The sequence below is a fragment of the Musca domestica genome, unplaced genomic scaffold (assembly GCF_030504385.1).
Source record: "Musca domestica strain aabys unplaced genomic scaffold, Musca_domestica.polishedcontigs.V.1.1 12, whole genome shotgun sequence".
In the NCBI taxonomy this organism is placed as follows: domain Eukaryota; kingdom Metazoa; phylum Arthropoda; class Insecta; order Diptera; family Muscidae; genus Musca; species Musca domestica.
In genome coordinates this window covers 2,585,174-2,603,070 of record NW_026712155.1, presented here as the reverse complement: position 1 = coordinate 2,603,070, position 17,897 = coordinate 2,585,174, and the positions used below count along the sequence as shown (strand labels likewise).

The following is a 17,897-nucleotide window of genomic DNA, read 5'->3' as shown; positions in this document are numbered from 1 at the left end:
TTTTTTCGATTGTTCGGATATTGACTTTAAAATAATATTGGATATTTCATTTAGATCTCACTGGAGGTGGCTCTGGTTTTATATCAAAATGTCTGCTTGCCAATGCCGATACACTTTGTGCTGCAGTCAGCCCTCTAATGGATCCGGATGAAACTCTTTTGGCTGGCTATCATGAAAAATGTGTGATGAACAATTATTTCGGTATTGGCATTGATGCCAAAATATCTTTGGACTTCCACAACAAGAGAGAGGAGCATCCTGAGAAATGTCGTTCTAGAGCCAAGAATTATATGTGGTACGGAGTGTTGGGTTCCAAGCAGCTATTGCAAAAAACCTGCAAAAATCTGGAGCAACGTGTGCAGCTGGAATGTGATGGCCAAAGGATACCCCTGCCTTCGCTGCAGGGTATTGTGATTTTGAATATACCGAGGTAAGTTTGATTTGGAAGTTGAGAATTGGGTTTCTTAATTTGTGAGAAAAAAAAATTTTTTTTTTTTTTGGTTTTGGACGTGGAGAGCTAAAAGAATGTAGAAAGTGTCAGACAGATTTTCTACCTAAAATTCAACAATAATTTATGTGAATTTACGATTCAAAAAAAAAAATCGGCTTTAGAAAGAAGCGGAAAATGTGGATCGATGGATGCCGAACCTTCAAATGACTAAACTGCAAAAAAATCAAATATTTAAAAATTTCAGATTTGCATCAAATTTCTTGGTACAAAATTCTTGAAAAATATACTAGCGTTTGTCAGGAAGTCCTCAAATATAATATTCCTAAAAAAGTGATAATTTTGGTCGTATAATAGAAATTGCTGGAATTTTTGTAACAAGCTAATTCTTGAAACATATAAGACCGAAATCTTCAAAAGTCTTCTTGAATGAAATGCATGAAAAATAATAATAATAATCGGGTATATTGCCAGTTTTACTCATGTTAAAAAAATATAGAGGGGAATGTAAAAAGTATTCGAACAGAAGGCCCTTGTAATTGTTTTCTTAAAAATCCGCAATGTTCGGCGAGGAGTCTTTGAGAAAATATCCGTATAGCTGGAAGTCCTCGAATAATATTCTTAATAATCTGCGATTTACAATTAACCGGGAAACCCTTCGTAAATTATTCTTAAAAGTCCAAGACTAGTATTCAGACGGAGAGGCAATATATATTAAAATATATCTAAAAAGAAAACCCACGATTTATATATCCATGACGTCTTGGAAAATATTTTTAAATCGTCCCTAACTCATATATAGCTGGGAAGTCTTAAAAGTGTGAAAGCTTCTCAGAAAACTTTAACAATTCTGAAAGTTTTGGTAGGAAAATTTAAAAATATCCCTATGACTTCAAGGACGTCCGCAATTCAGCAGGTTCATATTTCCCCTTATAATCTTTAGAATTAGAAATATGTTTTATTTCAAATCATATCGTTTTTAAAAAATAAAAAAAAAATGATCTTCTCTCCCTTTAGCTTCATGGGCGGCACTAACTTCTGGGGCAATTCGAAAAAGGATGACATATTCCTCGCCCCCAGTTTTGATGATCGCATCCTAGAGGTTGTTGCCGTTTTCGGTTCAGTCCAGATGGCCGCTTCACGTCTCATCAATCTGCAACATCATCGCATCGCACAGTGTCAAAGTGTACAAATCAATATTTTAGGTGATGAAGAGATACCCATACAGGTGGACGGCGAAGCCTGGTTACAGCCACCGGGTATGATACGTATCCTACACAAGAACCGCGTGCAAATGTTATGCCGCAACCGTCATCTGGAGGCCTCGCTTAAGACATGGCAAGAAAAACAACGACAACATAGCATTTCCATACAACGTGATCATTCATCCACCGCATCGGAACATGCTACCTCAACGGATGAAGTCATCTCGGAGCGAGAATGCTATGTCCTGCTTAACTTCATTGAGGCTGTTAGTTCGCTCATTAAGTGGGTGAAATTCTTGATAATATCTCATCCCACATTGAGGCATGATTTATATTCGGTGGCCTGTCGTGCTCAGGATGCCTTAGAGAGTATCCATCCTCAGGGCAAACTGTTGGAGGGTCCTTCATTGCGCACCAAATTAGTTGAGGTGATTGATTCGTCTCGGCAACTTTATGATGATGCATGTAATTTGCTCAGAGATCGTGGTCATAGTTTGATTTTGAGAGAGGATCTGGAGAGTAAGTTGAGTGCTGCCTTGGCCAACATGGAAATGGAATTGAAGAAGTGTTCGGTGCAAAAGTGTGTGGATGGCAAACTGAGGGCCTATTTCAATGTGCTGGCGCCCAATGAGGAGGTAGTGTTTATAATTGTCTTAAAAAGGTTACCAATTTTAATATATGTATATAATTTCAGGGCGATGGACGCCGCAAATCACGAGCCTTTTGGACCCGTCTTCGCTCCGGTTCCACTGCTGGACAAAACCAATTCAAGGCACCTTTGACCAACACCCGTGAAGCGGTTAGCAATTGGAGTGTCAATGAGGTGGTCACCTGGTTGGAGACCATGCAACTCTCCGAATATGTTGACAGTTTCCTACGCAACGACATACGTGGCAAAGAGCTGCTTACGCTTGGTCGCAGAGATCTCAAAGATTTGGGTGTCATCAAAGTTGGTCATGTCAAGCGTATACTGCAGGCCATCAAGGATATGAATGAGAACTAATTATTTTCTTCATAGGGAGCAGGAGGCTGTAAAACACCGAGAATGTTTATGCGATTCTACAAAATGTCTTAATTGCTTAAAACAATCATAGATCTACTCTAAAACAAAAATCTCTTTATACTCAACACACACACATTTATATGACTATTAACGATGATCAACAAAACGAAAGCCTAGCAAAGCTAATTCCACACAAAAATAGAACAACAAGTGCTACAAATTTGTGTTAATTTTTCAGAACATCCAAAAGGAAAAAAGGAAAAGAGTTGCATTTTTTATAGGCTGAAAACTTATTTCATGTTTGTATTCGCATCGAGTTGCCTTCCTCGAAATCGTAAAAACAAACTTTTTTTATTTAACAACAATTAAAAGCAGATGTAGTCAGTCATCCTTAACAGTTCCTTTTGTCCTGGTTCCGTTTACTCCTTAAGAGTTATTTCCAAAACCATCCTATGTATGAATAAGTAATTATAATATACCTTACCATGGCCTCCATAGCATTACATTTTTATACCCTCAGCCTTATGACAACAGAGGGCATATTCGAGCTGATACGTCAAAATATGTCCTTCATAGTTTGGAAACTTCTCTCATTTTAATATTTTTACCGAAAAATTATGAAGTTTATAAGTTTGGTGCTCATGGTGCCTCCGCCATAAAAGGTGAACATTTTGACACCTCAATCCTCATCTTCAAGCCTACACACGGCAATAGGTCTTCCTGGTTCAAAAAACAGATTTTTGAAAAATACTCTTGTTTTTTTTTTCAAAAAAATTTTTTTAAATACTTTTAAGGAGATTCTGACCATACACATAGCGGATTTTAAAAATAATTTTCAAAGACATTCCGACTATATATAACTCGTGAATTTCATACAAATATTTTTTATATAAATATTGGATTTTTGGAAAATATTCATAGAGGAGAATATAATTCCCGTCTTCCCGTCTATATAGATCGCGTATTTTTTTAAAAATATTTGTGACTATAAATCAAGGATTTTTTAAAAATATTATTCAAGTGAAAAAATTGCTTCATATTCATGGGTATTTAAAAATTACAACTACTATATATAAATATTTTTTTTAATCTTCTTTAGATATTTCACATATAAGTAAATATTGTGATTTTTTTTTAAATTTTAACAAAAAATCGTTGATTTTCTAAGAACTTTTAGGAGTTTTTCGAGGCAAAAAATCTGATATCATTTCAGCAAAATAATAATATAATAAATTGTTTGAAGGTACGATAGGTCTTGTTTTGAGTCCCCTAAAATAAATTAAAGTATATTAAAATATTCTCTCAATGACCCAATTTTTCCCTTTTAATATTTCTATTCTTTGCTGCAAATGCAACTCTTTTCCAAATTATATTTCTACAAAACCCCAGACGAATATTAGTTACGCTAAATAATTACAAAAAACAAAGCAAATTCCCGAAAAAAACCTGAAAAACCAGCAAAACGCAAACACAAATTATGTTTAAGAATTTTTTCAGAAATCCCTTAAATGTTACATTTAAAAACAAAAATTATAATATTTAATATTAAGTTTACGATTTGTTTTTAAAAATTAAACGAAAACATATTTATATTTAATGATGATATAAATTACGAATTTAATTTCACTTAACAAAAAAATATTTCTTTAAAAACAAACGAAACAATTCCCGCAGAAGAAAAATTAAAAAAATTATATATATTCGTAATGTTATTATTAACTATAAAAAAATAATATTAAAAACAAAACCATGAAACCAACAGATGCATTCTAAATTTTAAAAGCAATTCAATTCAAAATTTAAAAGAAAACAAAAAAAAAATAAATTAATTATTTATGTACACTAACTTTGTATTAAAAAAAAATAAAAACAATTAAGTTTAAGCCAAAAAGTAAAACAACACTTACACACAAACGAATATGAATGACTGTTTAGACAAAAAGAAAATTTACCCATGACACATATACATGCATACATACATGATGAATCAAACATACATGCATACAGTATAACGAAAATATTGATATAATTTTAAGTATTTTTCCTTTTAAGATGAAAAACAAAAGAAAAAGAAAATAGTTATTATTAATAAATTAATCACACTTCACACACACACGAAGAGTGACACAAATTTCAATCTCAATAACTTACACTACTACATCCAACCGAAGAATGAAAATCCTATACATCATTTTTATAATTAAACGGAATCTTGTGTATTTATCTTGTTAACTCATGGACTCAAAGGTCCAATGCCTAAATCAGAATTCAATAATTTTCGATATTAAGGAAAATTGCAAATCAGAAAATTGCAAATCAGAGCGATCTTGCTTGTACTTCCATTATGGTAGAATAAATTGTAGTTTTGCTTTAAATAGGCGATATTTGGAATTGAACTTAATTCACACCTGTTATGAGATCTCAGCAATATTTCTTGTAGTTCTTTTGGAGATTGATCGTAGGTAATCAATAACCAGATTAGTTCTTGAATCGACGATGACAGTTACATATTTCAGCATTTGAATGCAAAACAATTAAAAAAATAGCTAGTCCTATAGTAGGCCTACGTTTTAAGCATATCATTTTTTTTTCATTATATAGCTCAACGCTTTCTTTCCTAAAAAAGGAAAAAATGAATAAAACCTATGAAAACATGGGTTATATTAAATATACGCCTTATCAACTATGGGATCCAAAAAGGCTCCATCGCTAGCAAACAAAAATCCATTCAATTTTCGCTCTGGCCTACCAAGCCCCCAAACCAAGAGCATTGGGCACTGAACTTTTCAGTCCATTTGTTAAAAAAAGAGCCCAGTTAAATACATGACGTTTCATTTGCACTTCAATTTCATTCACACATCAGGACATACATACAATCTTATATTCTACATATATGTATATGTATTTGTACATTGACATACATACAAACCCTAAAAGTCTTGAAACAAATTCGAAATACGCTTAACAAAAACGAAACTTTTTTCGTGAGTCATAGTTTTTAATTTACAAACTTATTTTTCCCTTTTTATTATAACTTTTTTCGTAAACGTATATTTAATAAAAACCAAAAAAAAAAACTATTTAATAAAAGAAAGAAGAAACAAAACATAAATTTATATATAAAACAATTTAATCATTAAATCTTTTTTAGATATTATATGTATTAAAGAAAATTTAAACTTAAAAGCAATTTAAAGCAAAAAACTCTAAAATTTTCCCCAAAAAACTTATGAATAAACCCCTCCCCCCAATCACCCACTTAAGCATAAAACATTCCAAAAAAATCAAAAGAAAATGATTTGAAATTGACTATTTTGGACTTGCTATATAAACATAAAAACTGTGATATAAAAGCAGTCCATCCCTTCAAGAAAAAATGTTCTTAACTCCTTTTTCCCATCCTTTTCCCCCATAAACTATTATTTTCTCCCAAAAAAAAAAAAACTGCCCATATTGTTTTTTCCAATATTTATAAAAAAATAAACCCAAAACTTAAAACAATCATAAACAACTCAATAAATAAATTATTAACTATCTATCCACACATAGACACATATGAGATACTCAAAAGACAGTATGAGAGAATGATGTGCAGGTTCTTCTCATACCATAAAATAAAACTTGGTTGTTGTTTTTTATTATTATCATCATTTTCTCTCGTTTATAACTTGTTGTGCAAAACAGATATCATGGAAAACCAAAAAAAAATATTAATTTTTCAAAGATAACAACAAAACAAAATGTCTTTATAATCATCCTTAAAAACGAAATAAATTTCCATATTTTTTTGTTTATTTCTTTAAATCTTTACAAAAACCCAAAAACCAAACGCACACTTTGTTTTATTTGGGAGATAAAATCTGTTATAGAGGTAAGTAAAATCAAAATAAGAGAAATATTAATACCATCTATAAATAACAACTTTGAATATATATTGAGTTTCAACACTGAGAACACTGGTGTCTCAAATGGAAAAATTAAAGTTTTATTCTAAGTTATTAAAATGTAGAACGATTTGTTTGAGAAATTTTTCTTGGCCTTTAAAATAACATTCCAAGAACTTAACTTAGGTTAAATAACTGTTGTTACAATTAAAATTGTTATACCTGTTAAGATTAAATAATACAGCCACAATAGCAGAAAAATACAGCTGTAGAATTAAAACCGGTAAGGAAAGGACAAAAGTCGGCCGAGGCCGACTATATGATACCCTACACCATTATGAGTATATAGGAGATTTCTCGTAACAAATAACTATGAACCTTATTCGAGTGCGTACCATGGCTTTGGAGTAGTCACAATTTGGGAACTATATCCAACTCTGAATCTATTTTCAACAAATTTGACGGTAATGTTATTTGGTATTAGAGGTATAAACTCTAATACCAAATAACATTACTGTATAGTACATGATATGACTTCGATAAGGATTTTATTAAAAACTATTTATTGGAGAAATAGATATATCGGACCGATTTTCATCAAATAGAAAAATTCGGTTGAATATGAAAAAATATATCCAATTTGGGCTGATATTGCATATATGGTGGACAATAACTCTAAAATCGGAAGAAGAGGTATATCGAAGGTATATAAAAATCTAAACTGTTCGACCTGTATCTGATGTCCGATATCAAATATAATTGTTGTGGAGTGTATGTTACGCATGTAAGGGACTCAATAGGACTCAACGGATCAAATCGGATGAAACGATTTCCACCAGAAGTGCCAAAATTCAGTCCATTTGGGCTGATATTAGCCATATATCGGATAAAGATATATAGATATATATAAAGCTATATCCAAATCTGATGCGATCTTGACAACATTTTAGGCACTTACTCTGTGCTGTATCTGATATCTGCATGTGAGGGACTTATAACCCCAAATCGGATGAAACATATATATGGGACATATATATCTGATTTTCATCAGATTTGAAGATCTTGTTTCTAGGATGAATTCAGTCGGAATTGCCAAAATTCAGGTATTTTGGAATGATATTTGCCACTTGGTGCACAATTTACCCGAATCGGTTGAAGATATATATGGGACATATATCTAAATTTGAACCGATTCACGCCAATTTCAATAGAGTTCGTCCTTGGATTAAATAAATATTGTTTGGAAAATTTCATCTAAAGCGGAAAATAAATGCGACCTGCATTTTGTTCACAAAAATACATTGACAAACGGACTGCCATGCATAAATCGACTAAGAAAGTGATTCTATGAAGACCCTAAAAAGTAACTATGGGTCTATCTCGCTTCCTTCTCCCTGTTACAAACAAATGCACAAAGACATAATACCCTTACCACTATGTGGTGTAGGGTAAAAAAATAACTTAGGGTAAGGTTTTCCACATTTCAATATTGCCGTCATTACAAGATCAGCTGTGGAATATCTTGGTCAAAATTTTGAATATCTTGGTCAAAATTTTGAATATCTTGGTCAAATTTTGGAAAATAATAAATCACATCTTAACTTGTAGTAACTCCCCGACAAACACACCAGAATTTCCAAAAGTTATGAGTGTATGTAGATATCTGTCGGCAAACCTACTGATCCTGCCCAACTTGTTGTAAAGAAGATAATCCAGAAAGCGAAGTTTTAAAACTCGAAGCCACGTTTTTCAATGGAATTGTCTGAAATTCTTTACAAGGTGTTCTTTGTGAGCACTTTATCCCCTGGAAGAGAATTGTATACATGTATAGGTCCACAATATCGTATATATCGCATATAACGGTACCTTCCGATATTCGGTATTTTGAGGATTTTTCAATGGAATTTTTTGAAAGGAATTCCTTCTGAGTACTTTACATCCTGGAATAGAACAGGTCCACGATATCATATATACCCGGGATATTCGATATTTTCATGATCTTAGCAACATTTTTCACCGGAATTGTTACAAGTTTGATGATATTAGCGAATTTTTCAACTGAATCGGGACTACAGCCTATGATAAAAAATTACTTGTGCAGGTCCACGTCTTTGTATATCCCTCATATAACAGTTTTCATTTAAATTGTATTTTTCGACGAATTTTTTTGAAACGATTCAAGGTCCATCAAAATAGTGGAGGGTATTAATTGTTCGCCCCGACCGAACTTAACTGGGTTTTTACTTGTTCATTCTTATATAATTAAAAGAACAAACATAAACAAGAGTCGAACAGTATATATTGGATGTTGAAATGTTGGAAAAACATAGGAGTTGGAAAATATCAACAAGATCCAATATTTTTTGTCACTTTTGCATAAATAGAAAACTTAATTATTGTTTTTTTTTTTTTTTATTAAAAACCCAATTTAATATGTTGCAGAATTCTCTCCCAAAGTCAGCTTGATTTAAGAACATTAAAATTTTATTAAAATATCTTAAGTGGTGACAACATAAGACCGGTTGGCTTTATAGGTAAAAAATTGACGATATTCAGGGAAAGATAGCTTAAATTGGTCAGTCGATTTCTTACGTAAAAAATCCTGCTATCTATTGACTATTCTTAAATTCATAATAGTCTTAGTTTTTTTGGCCATATTATTATAGATCAAATTCCTATAACAAAAAATTGCCTGTGCAGACCCACGTCTTCGAATAGTACCCATGTAACGGCGACGCCCGTTAATCGGTATTTTGCTAATTTTAGGTATATTTTTTAAAATAATTGTTTCGAACTTGATGTTTGGAGTTTTTAATACATACTCCTTATATGTTTTTCAACTTTCTTCGAAATGGTAGAGGGTATATAGAATCTTCGATCCGACAGAACTTAGGTGAATTTTTACTCGTAATAATTACAATAATAAAATCCTGCAAATCTAAAAGCTATTACCTAGTTCCCATAACCAAATTGCTCTGAAATAAAAACACATTTGAAACATTTATTGAAACGTTTATATGCATTTCTTTATTTAAATATATATTTTTTTTGGTTTTTGTTTTTTTCTCATTACTTTTATAGCTTATTAGATGTCACTTGAAGTTGTTGTTGTTGTATTTGTTTTTCATTTTCTTTTATTATTATGTTCTTTTAATTAGTGATCTTCATTGATCGATCAGCTCACATTTAGTTATGACTAGTAATAAAAAAGCCTTTTCTCTTGAATGTCCTGAAGGCTTAGTTCGATTTCATTATTCATTTTTATGTTTTCTTTTTAAGTAGATTTATTTTTTTGGGGAGTGTCCACGTTTCATTGAGAGGGTGTCTTCAATGTTCTTTAATTTTCTGGGTAAGGGGGAATTCATTTTTTTTTGTTAAAAAAAGCTCACTATTTAAGTAAATTCATTTTGGTTTTGTGTTGAGTGTTTCTTAATTTGGATTTTTGGTTTCTTTTCAAAAGGGATTTTCAAATTTTGTATTTGTGGGCTTATTGGCTATAAAGTATTAAAATGTTTTATTTAATTTATTTGGTTTTTAGTTTCCTATATGAAGGTTTTTTTTAGTTGGGGATTTGGTTTGTCTTATTCAAGCTGTGGTAAATACTAAGATGGTTTTTCTTGGTGTTGATTTGTTTTTCATTTCTCTGAAGTTGTGATTATACATTTTCAGTTTTTCTTACTTTTGCCTTTACCAAGCTAAAAAGTATCCTTTATTTTTCAAGTGTCAATTTATTAAATTCCTATTTGTTGTTAATTAAAAACTAAAAAAAATGTTTATTTTGTGTTTTACTTTTCTTTGTTTTTTGCTTTTTTTTTCTGAAAGAGACATTCATATAAATTGAAGTTGTTGTATTTTTTTTTAGATTTCGTTTATTGGTTTTTATGTAGTTGTAGTTATGCAATTTGTTTATATATATGTATGTTTGTATGTATGTGCTTCTTTCTGCTATTACGGTTTTGTTTTTCATTCTCGGCACTGCGGTTCGAGACTAAGTTTGCTGTCCCTTGGAGAATAGATTCTGATTAATTTGTTGAAAACTTTGATTTTCAAAATTTTAATTGAAATCTATGCGATTCCTCGGGATTGATCTGCTCATTAAATTTATTTATTGTGATGCTATTTCTTTAGAACTAACTAAATTTCGAGTTTAGTTAAAAAGGTTATGGAAGGGATGTATGATTTGTTTTTTCTATGCTGGGCTGTGTGAATTTTCAATAAGTGTTCTGTCGCTTTGTTTTAAAACAATTTTGTATTTTGTCAAGAGATCAAAGGATTTTTTTTGGATGTTTGATTTATTGTTTCTGTTTTCTATTTCTGTTCGTTTGTAGATAAATGTTGCAAATTAATACTTTTCATTGTTAATTCAATCATTTATTGGATCTGAGAGTATATATTTTGGTTGAGGGTTGTTTTGTGTTTTCATTTCATTTATTTTCATTTATTTTTTGTTTTATTTTAAGAAGGCTAAACATTTATTATTATTTACTTAGATTTAGTTAAAGAATTATGTTTTAGTTCCATTGTTTTTTTTTTTTTTTTTTTTTTTTTTATTAAATAATCAATAAATTCATTTTAAATAAACTCAACGTTGTTTCTTTTCTCTTTTATCCTGTTCTGCTTTGCTCATCACATTCCTCTTCTTTTGTTTCTTCACTTCGACAACATATGATCATTTGCAACTTATTTGTAATTGTACAAAATAACATTAAATATTTGTATGGTTGTTTTTTTATTTGTTTTTGGTTTTTTGCTTAAAGACACATTTATATGATTTTATTTTTAATATGAGGGTTTCAGGGTATATAGGCTAACAAATATTATCCGGTATTGAAATGCATTTTCTAGTTGGGAAAAGTTTACAAAGTTTAAGTGTTCTTCAAAAAATAAATATTTTATTTTTTTATATTCTCTTGGAATATTTGGGCACTTTGGATAAAATTTTAAAACTGGAAAAAAAAAACTAAAGAATAATCTGATTTACAGAAGTAGGACCGCAATGTCTGACATTTACCTAAACTGTAGTGGAATTCTCTAACTCATTTTTGAGTTACCGACAAAAGTCGGTAAAAAGACATACCCATAGATACCTATGTTCTCAACTCTAAGTTATTTTTTATATCTAAATTTTGGGTTTCAAAGTTACCAACTTTTGTCGGCAACTCAAAATATGAGTTAGATGATCTCAGTACAGGTACAGAATTTTTAACTCTCGTATGACAAAACTGATGTCCACAGTTTCAATTATTATGAAACTCATGCTGCTGAAAAGTCCAAGGCTTGGTGCTATTTGAGCCCGCAGGTGTAGTAGTTTATTTTGAAGATCAACTCGGAAACTCAAGTCCAAGGTTTGGTGCTATTATTAGCCCGCAGGTGTAGCAGTTTATTTTGAAGGATCAACTCGGAAACTCAAGGTAGGGCTTCAATTCGAAATTTAAAAATGACTACTTCCTTCGTTTTGCAGCCATAGACATTCTAGTGTGAGTTGGGACGATACGGCGTAGCAGTTATATCGATACTCTGAACAGATATATTTGTACCGATCTATTCAGAATCCGAATGGAGATAGCTACATCATCCTGAACGCAGTTGAGCCAAACCCCTTTTTTGTCTATGAAGCAAAGGTTTTTGGCTGCTATAATTGCCTTTGAAACACATCAGCATCAAGACTTGATAGGCTCAATAAACCTATTTTAACTAGAGGTTTTCTTTATATTTTTGAACCTAATTTTTCAGATCATGCAGAGTTTTCACTATTTGAATAACTTTCACAGAAACTGCCACGCAGACATCTCAGACAAAGTATATACCGAAAAAAGCTTGTTCTCGTCACGTAGATGGTCCATTGCTGATATGAGGAGGCGTAATGCTACAGTTCTAAGAGTGACATTCTGCGAAGCCTCTCATGTGTAATTCAAACCTACACTATTGCTTCGGACTCTAATGCTTTCCCAGTTTGGTTAATCTCTCTTAATCTCTCTTGCCTGCCTATAGTATAATATGAGGACAAAAAATTTCTTTGTCCGCCCACCGGCTACTACCGGCTAAAAACATAAGGACCCCATACATTACTTTTTGATTGGACTTTCTAAGAGCTAATTGAACTTCAACACCCATGAATGGAACAGTAACTATATACCTCCAATCATGAGGTTTGACAGAATTGAGCTACAGATTCTAAGCAGAGATTAATTGAACCGAGTCAACCTACCTCTAGTCGGTCTGCCGATATATACAAAAAGAAAAAAAATAGAAAAAGGCATGGGATCAGAATCTTCTGTCAGCAACTATCAATGGCATACTCATACAATTTGTGTGGAAAGTGCAGTGTTCTTCAAGCACAGATCTTTGAGATCATGAAAGCGGCATATGTATCTGAACTGGCCCTTTAAGGCTCTTTAAGCTTTTCAATCTTCTACATTAAATTTCGATGCAGCCCCGAGGTGTAGAACAGTTCTGAGAAATCTGGACACTACTAACTGGCTTTTCTGGTACCTGGTTGTTGTAATATTGAAGGACATGAGAAAGCCAATGAGACTTATTAAAACCTCCTCTTTGTTATTTTTAACAGAGCATTAGAACTGCTCTTTTGAGAGCGGCGCTTCAAAGTACGCTGGTACAACGAATTGCGGTGCAGACACGGACCCCGTCATCACCTATAATTTCGGAAAAAAAAACTTTACTGGCGCTGAACTTACATCTCAACTTTGTTCGAAGCTTTTCTCTATCCTTTCTACTTCTCTACAAAGATCTATCAACATTCATCTTTCGCAACTTTTATTCCTTCTTCCTTTTTTCACGCAGCAGAACGCCGAAACCAATCACAATAATTTACCAGTTATAGAGCCTCTGCTGACAAATTTAGTCCCATTTTTGATATACGACCAGCAGACATGCCTCTCTTTCTCTGCTTCTCGAACATTTGAACCTTCATGTAATGCTTAAATTGATGGCTTTTCATTACTCTCCCTCTCTCCACTCTTTTGTTTAGAAATGCAAAATTTATCATTCATCATACGCCACCTCGATCAGAAATTGTATTCATATTACGCATACGCATGGGTGGAAAATTTCTTTTTAGTTTTTATATAAGTAAAGAGAGATCTCTTGCAGGCTTGGGAATAATTGTTGCCTTTGTTACTAGCAGAATTCAAGGAAAAAATATAAAATCCTAAGAACATCAAGACTTTTTGATTTTAGAAAACCATATAAATATCATAGCCCCCAATATTATTAATCCTTTTTACATTACATTGTTATAACATAAACGATTTTTTATTTATCATGGGCCTTTTTTTACTTTCGTGAAGTTCATCATTTTGAATCCTGGATTCAAATATGTTGACAATTTTTCTATTGTAAGAACAAGGAATCCCAACTAGCGAATTGCACTCAATTCCGGAGTAGGCATTTCGTTATAAACTAAATAAAGCTTAACATGTCATAAACAAAAAACATTCAATGATAAGCTTTGTTTTGTATGTTTTGATCGTTTTGAGAATCATAATAATAATCAGTTAATTAATTAATAATAATAATGATAAATATATAATAATACGAATAATAATAATAATAATAAATATGTGGGTGGTGTGGTTATATGACCACCGAGTAATATAATGTAACATGCATTTCTTATTAAGGTTGTATTGTATCCTTTGTTTTTATGGGTATCATTGTTGTTGTTTTGTATTTTTTTATGTTAATGTTAGTAATTATCATTTTGTTTGTGTTTTTTTTTTTCACTTAGCATAATCCAATAATACTTGTTTTTTATCATTCGATTTAATTCAATTAAAAAATGTTTCAATACTTGTTTGTGTTTTGTAGTTTAGTTTTTTGCTTTTAATTTGGATTGAAATTTATTTGAGGAAAAGGAATCATTTTAAGAAAAAAATATTAAATCGTTTAGAGAAATTTTCGAATTCTTTACCTATGTGGTTTGTCCCATTTGAAATAAGCACTTGAATTGAATAGATTTAGCTTTAAATATTCGGAACACAAAGAAAGAAATCAAGCCATTCATTTTTCGTTGAGTGTGTGTTTTAGCTGTGTAGTGTTTGAGAGTGTGTGTGTGTGTTTCTGTGTTGTTGTCTTAGTCCTTATTATTTTTTTTTTAAAAACGGTATGTGTTTTTTGTTTTATTTTCCTTATATATTAAAAATTTAAAATCGCCATCATTAGCCTTCGAAAATAAATATTCGTCCGACCAACCGACCGACTGACTCTTCGACTATTTGATGACTTACGGTTTTAGAAAAATAAATTCTGTTTTGTATAAACTTCATGACGGAAACTTCTATGCCTGAATGTGTATTTAGTTTGGCCTAAATAGCTAAAACATGATTTCGTAGTTTTTTTTTTCTTTGTCGCCTATACTGTATGAATGTGTGTGTGTAGATTATGTTTTGTGTCAGTGTTTTTTTTTTTTTTTCCTAAAGATGTTGTTTTTCTTTTTCTTTTTTGTGTTATTTTGGACGGGTCTTCGTGTCTTTGGTTTGATGTAATGAAATTTGATGACAACAAAATGCAACTCCATTTCAATAAAAGCAGAGGGTCCAGTAGAGGCGGGTTTGAGTCAAAATGATTGGACATTTTTGATGGCACTCTGGCATGGACTATAAATACTTTGTCCTACCAGTTTCTTAGAAAGGAATGTCTTTAATGAGAATTTCAGTTGGAAGTAACTGATAAATTTAAAAAAACTCGGTCAATGAGAAAAAGATAAATTTTAATTTTGAAATGTTCTCTGATTTTACTGTTTTTTTTTCCTTCATGTTGTGTTACATTTTGTTGAAATATGTGTCCCAATTCATCTACTTCACTCAATTTTTCTTAAAATTTCAAATTCAAACTGACATTTAAAATATTAATCTCGGATATTATAGTCTAGCTGGAATATCGCTAGTTCATTAGACGTTCTCCGTTGCAACTCTTATGACTCAGTTGGTCATTTAACGGAAGTTCCTCATTACTCGCTTTTAATTCATTGGCCAATTTAGTTTGTATCTGGTTTCCTGCCATAGTTCACTTTTTATATAAAGCATGTTAAATACAATTTAACATTTTTGAAATAAGTTTAGCTGCTTTATAGCTATGGTAATATTGGCTATTTCTGGTAATTTTGAAAATAGCCTTGTTCATTTATTAGTTCCTTCGCCGTTTAAGTAATATTTAGCAGATAGTTCGGTAGCCGTAATGGAATTAAGAGAAACAATTTTAATTAATCTTTATTTAGTCAATGCAAAATAAAAATGCCATCTTTATGTCTTGGACTAAACAGGTTCTCTTTAAGATATTGTACTTTTGTGTAGGTGATTCTCTACACCTTACTACATTCTCTTTCTATCTAATACTCATAATTCTATGCTCTGACCGTTATTGTGGATGTGTGAAGAAACACATGTTAACTCCTTACACTTGAGTAGTAAGAGTAGTTACTGTTAATGATATTTATCTATTGCCTCTTTCTCTCTTAGATATATTTAACATAGATGGGCAAGTATGCATGCTAGCGTTGCTGTCTCTTATTATAAGTGAGTAAAACACGACCAAGCAGACATATACGAACAATTTTCAACAATTGTTTTCATAAAATAAAACAGTGTTGGCATGTTTGTTTGAGATACCATAGTATTTTGTTGTTGCGAAATGGTTTGGCTTAATCCCATTATTGGCGTTTCCATAAAAACAACGTTTGTTTATTAGTGGAGAATGATGGTAATGTTTACCATAAAATAATTTAAGCATATCTCTTTCATTATGTGTCCATCTATGATTCAAGGCAACCAATGAGGCAGACTGCTTGCTGAACACTGCATTTGCAATTAACGGCAATTGGAAATCGAGAGAAAATTCCTAAGGTTCCTAAGTCTCAGTGCGCAACCACACGACATCGGTATTATGACCTATTCTAGAAAACCTATTAAGTGTCGCACACTGTAAAGTATTAGTACCTCCATTTTATGAAGAATAATATATTTTATTATAACCATTTTCTGATAACTTTGGAACTACTGCTCTCACAATCTTTACTCTTGGTACACATTCTCTCTCTCTCTTTTGATATTTAATATTCAAAGGAAAGCGATTAATATTACATTCCATATTAACCAATGTTTTATCCCACCCATTTCAACTCACCTCCACTCTACTACTCTCCTCTCTTACATCGAAATGGAGTCTAATGGATGTTTTTTTAATGAATTTTGAACAAATAAATCTCACGTTTAAAATTTAGAGGGGTCTTTATACGCTATTTTCTTAGAATAGAAATTGTTTTTTCTTTTCGGTATTGTGAAACGTCTAACACGCAATGACTTTAAGCTCATAGCCTAAAGCTTAAAAAATAAGATATTTGTCAGGAGTTGGGCGGGGCGGGGCACGGCATTGGATGTACATAACAATCCAGTGTAAAAGCATTGTTGTTGTGGTTTCTTTCCTAAAACCTAAGAATATATTTGTCTTGCAGTACGAGTATAAACATTGGAATGAAATTGAATTACTTGGATTTATCGTCTCCTCCTACTCTGTGCTAAGATATTACTCTCATGTAAAAAACAATAACTTTTTTTCTAAAAAACCGGAGGAATTAAAGTAAAGTAGCTTTTCCTTTTTCTTGGTAGATCTTTACTTGTTGTTCTTATTGCTTTTTCGTGATTTGGTTTCTTCTCTAGTTTCATTTGGATTTTTGGGTTTTTCTCTCAAAAGGAAACATAAGAATAAAATGACACTTAACTACAAGCTTAGACACTTTCCTCCTTGGTTACATTGCCGCCCCAGAAGCGATCAAAACGGTCACGAGCCTTTTCTAGCACTTCGGTAGCTGTTGAACGAGCTGTTGAAGCTGTGGTTGTTGTTGAATTCGAAGATGATGACAAATTGGCAGCAGCGGCGGCACCACCACCGCTGGCACCAGCAGCCGCGGCCGCAGCACTGGAAGCCATTATGACATCAACGTCAAACAATGGATCCTCCAGGACGCGTATGGATGAACCTGGCAAGGGTTTCTTGTTTACAGTCGACGAGGACAACGACGACGATGTAGGACTTAGAGCGCTCTGTGGCGATTTTGCTTCGTTGTTGTTGTTGTTGCTGGGCTTTTTATTCTTCCAGGCTGCGTAGAGTGATGATGCGTTGCGTTGCGTTGATGTTGTTGTTGACGTTGACGTTGGCGTTGTTGTAGTAGTAGTTGTTATGGATGTGGTTGATGTAAATGTGGATTTTTTGCAAACGTGAGTAATTAGGGGATTAAATTACGAAGAAGAAGATGTGTTACGAAAAAAGTGCTTCTTTCTTTGATAGGCTTTAAGCTTTTTTGAGTTTTTTTTTTTTTGGTTTAGTTATTAAATACGGGTTTT

General features: G+C 32.2%; 2 protein-coding genes across 16 annotated transcripts in view; one reads left to right on the top strand and one right to left on the bottom strand.

The window, feature by feature from the left end:
* Positions 1 to 6,470, top strand: part of LOC101892971 (diacylglycerol kinase eta) — a 116,891-nt gene extending 110,421 nt beyond the window's left edge. For all 6 annotated transcript variants that reach the window (XM_059118083.1, XM_059118081.1, XM_059118084.1 and 3 more), the window contains 3 exons: positions 55 to 430; positions 1,466 to 2,288; positions 2,348 to 6,470. In XM_059118083.1, coding sequence (XP_058974066.1) covers positions 55 to 430; positions 1,466 to 2,288; positions 2,348 to 2,656 — 1,508 coding nt within the window. In that variant the 3' untranslated portion in view covers positions 2,657 to 6,470. The remainder of the gene's footprint in view (positions 1 to 54; positions 431 to 1,465; positions 2,289 to 2,347) is intronic.
* A 3,122-nt stretch (positions 6,471 to 9,592) lies between these two features.
* LOC101893371 (proteoglycan 4) overlaps positions 9,593 to 17,897 on the bottom strand; it is a 107,314-nt gene continuing 99,009 nt past the window's right edge. For all 10 annotated transcript variants that reach the window (XM_059118077.1, XM_059118069.1, XM_059118070.1 and 7 more), the window contains one exon: positions 9,593 to 17,653. In XM_059118077.1, the coding sequence (XP_058974060.1) occupies positions 17,283 to 17,653 (371 nt within the window). In that variant the 3' untranslated portion in view covers positions 9,593 to 17,282. The remainder of the gene's footprint in view (positions 17,654 to 17,897) is intronic.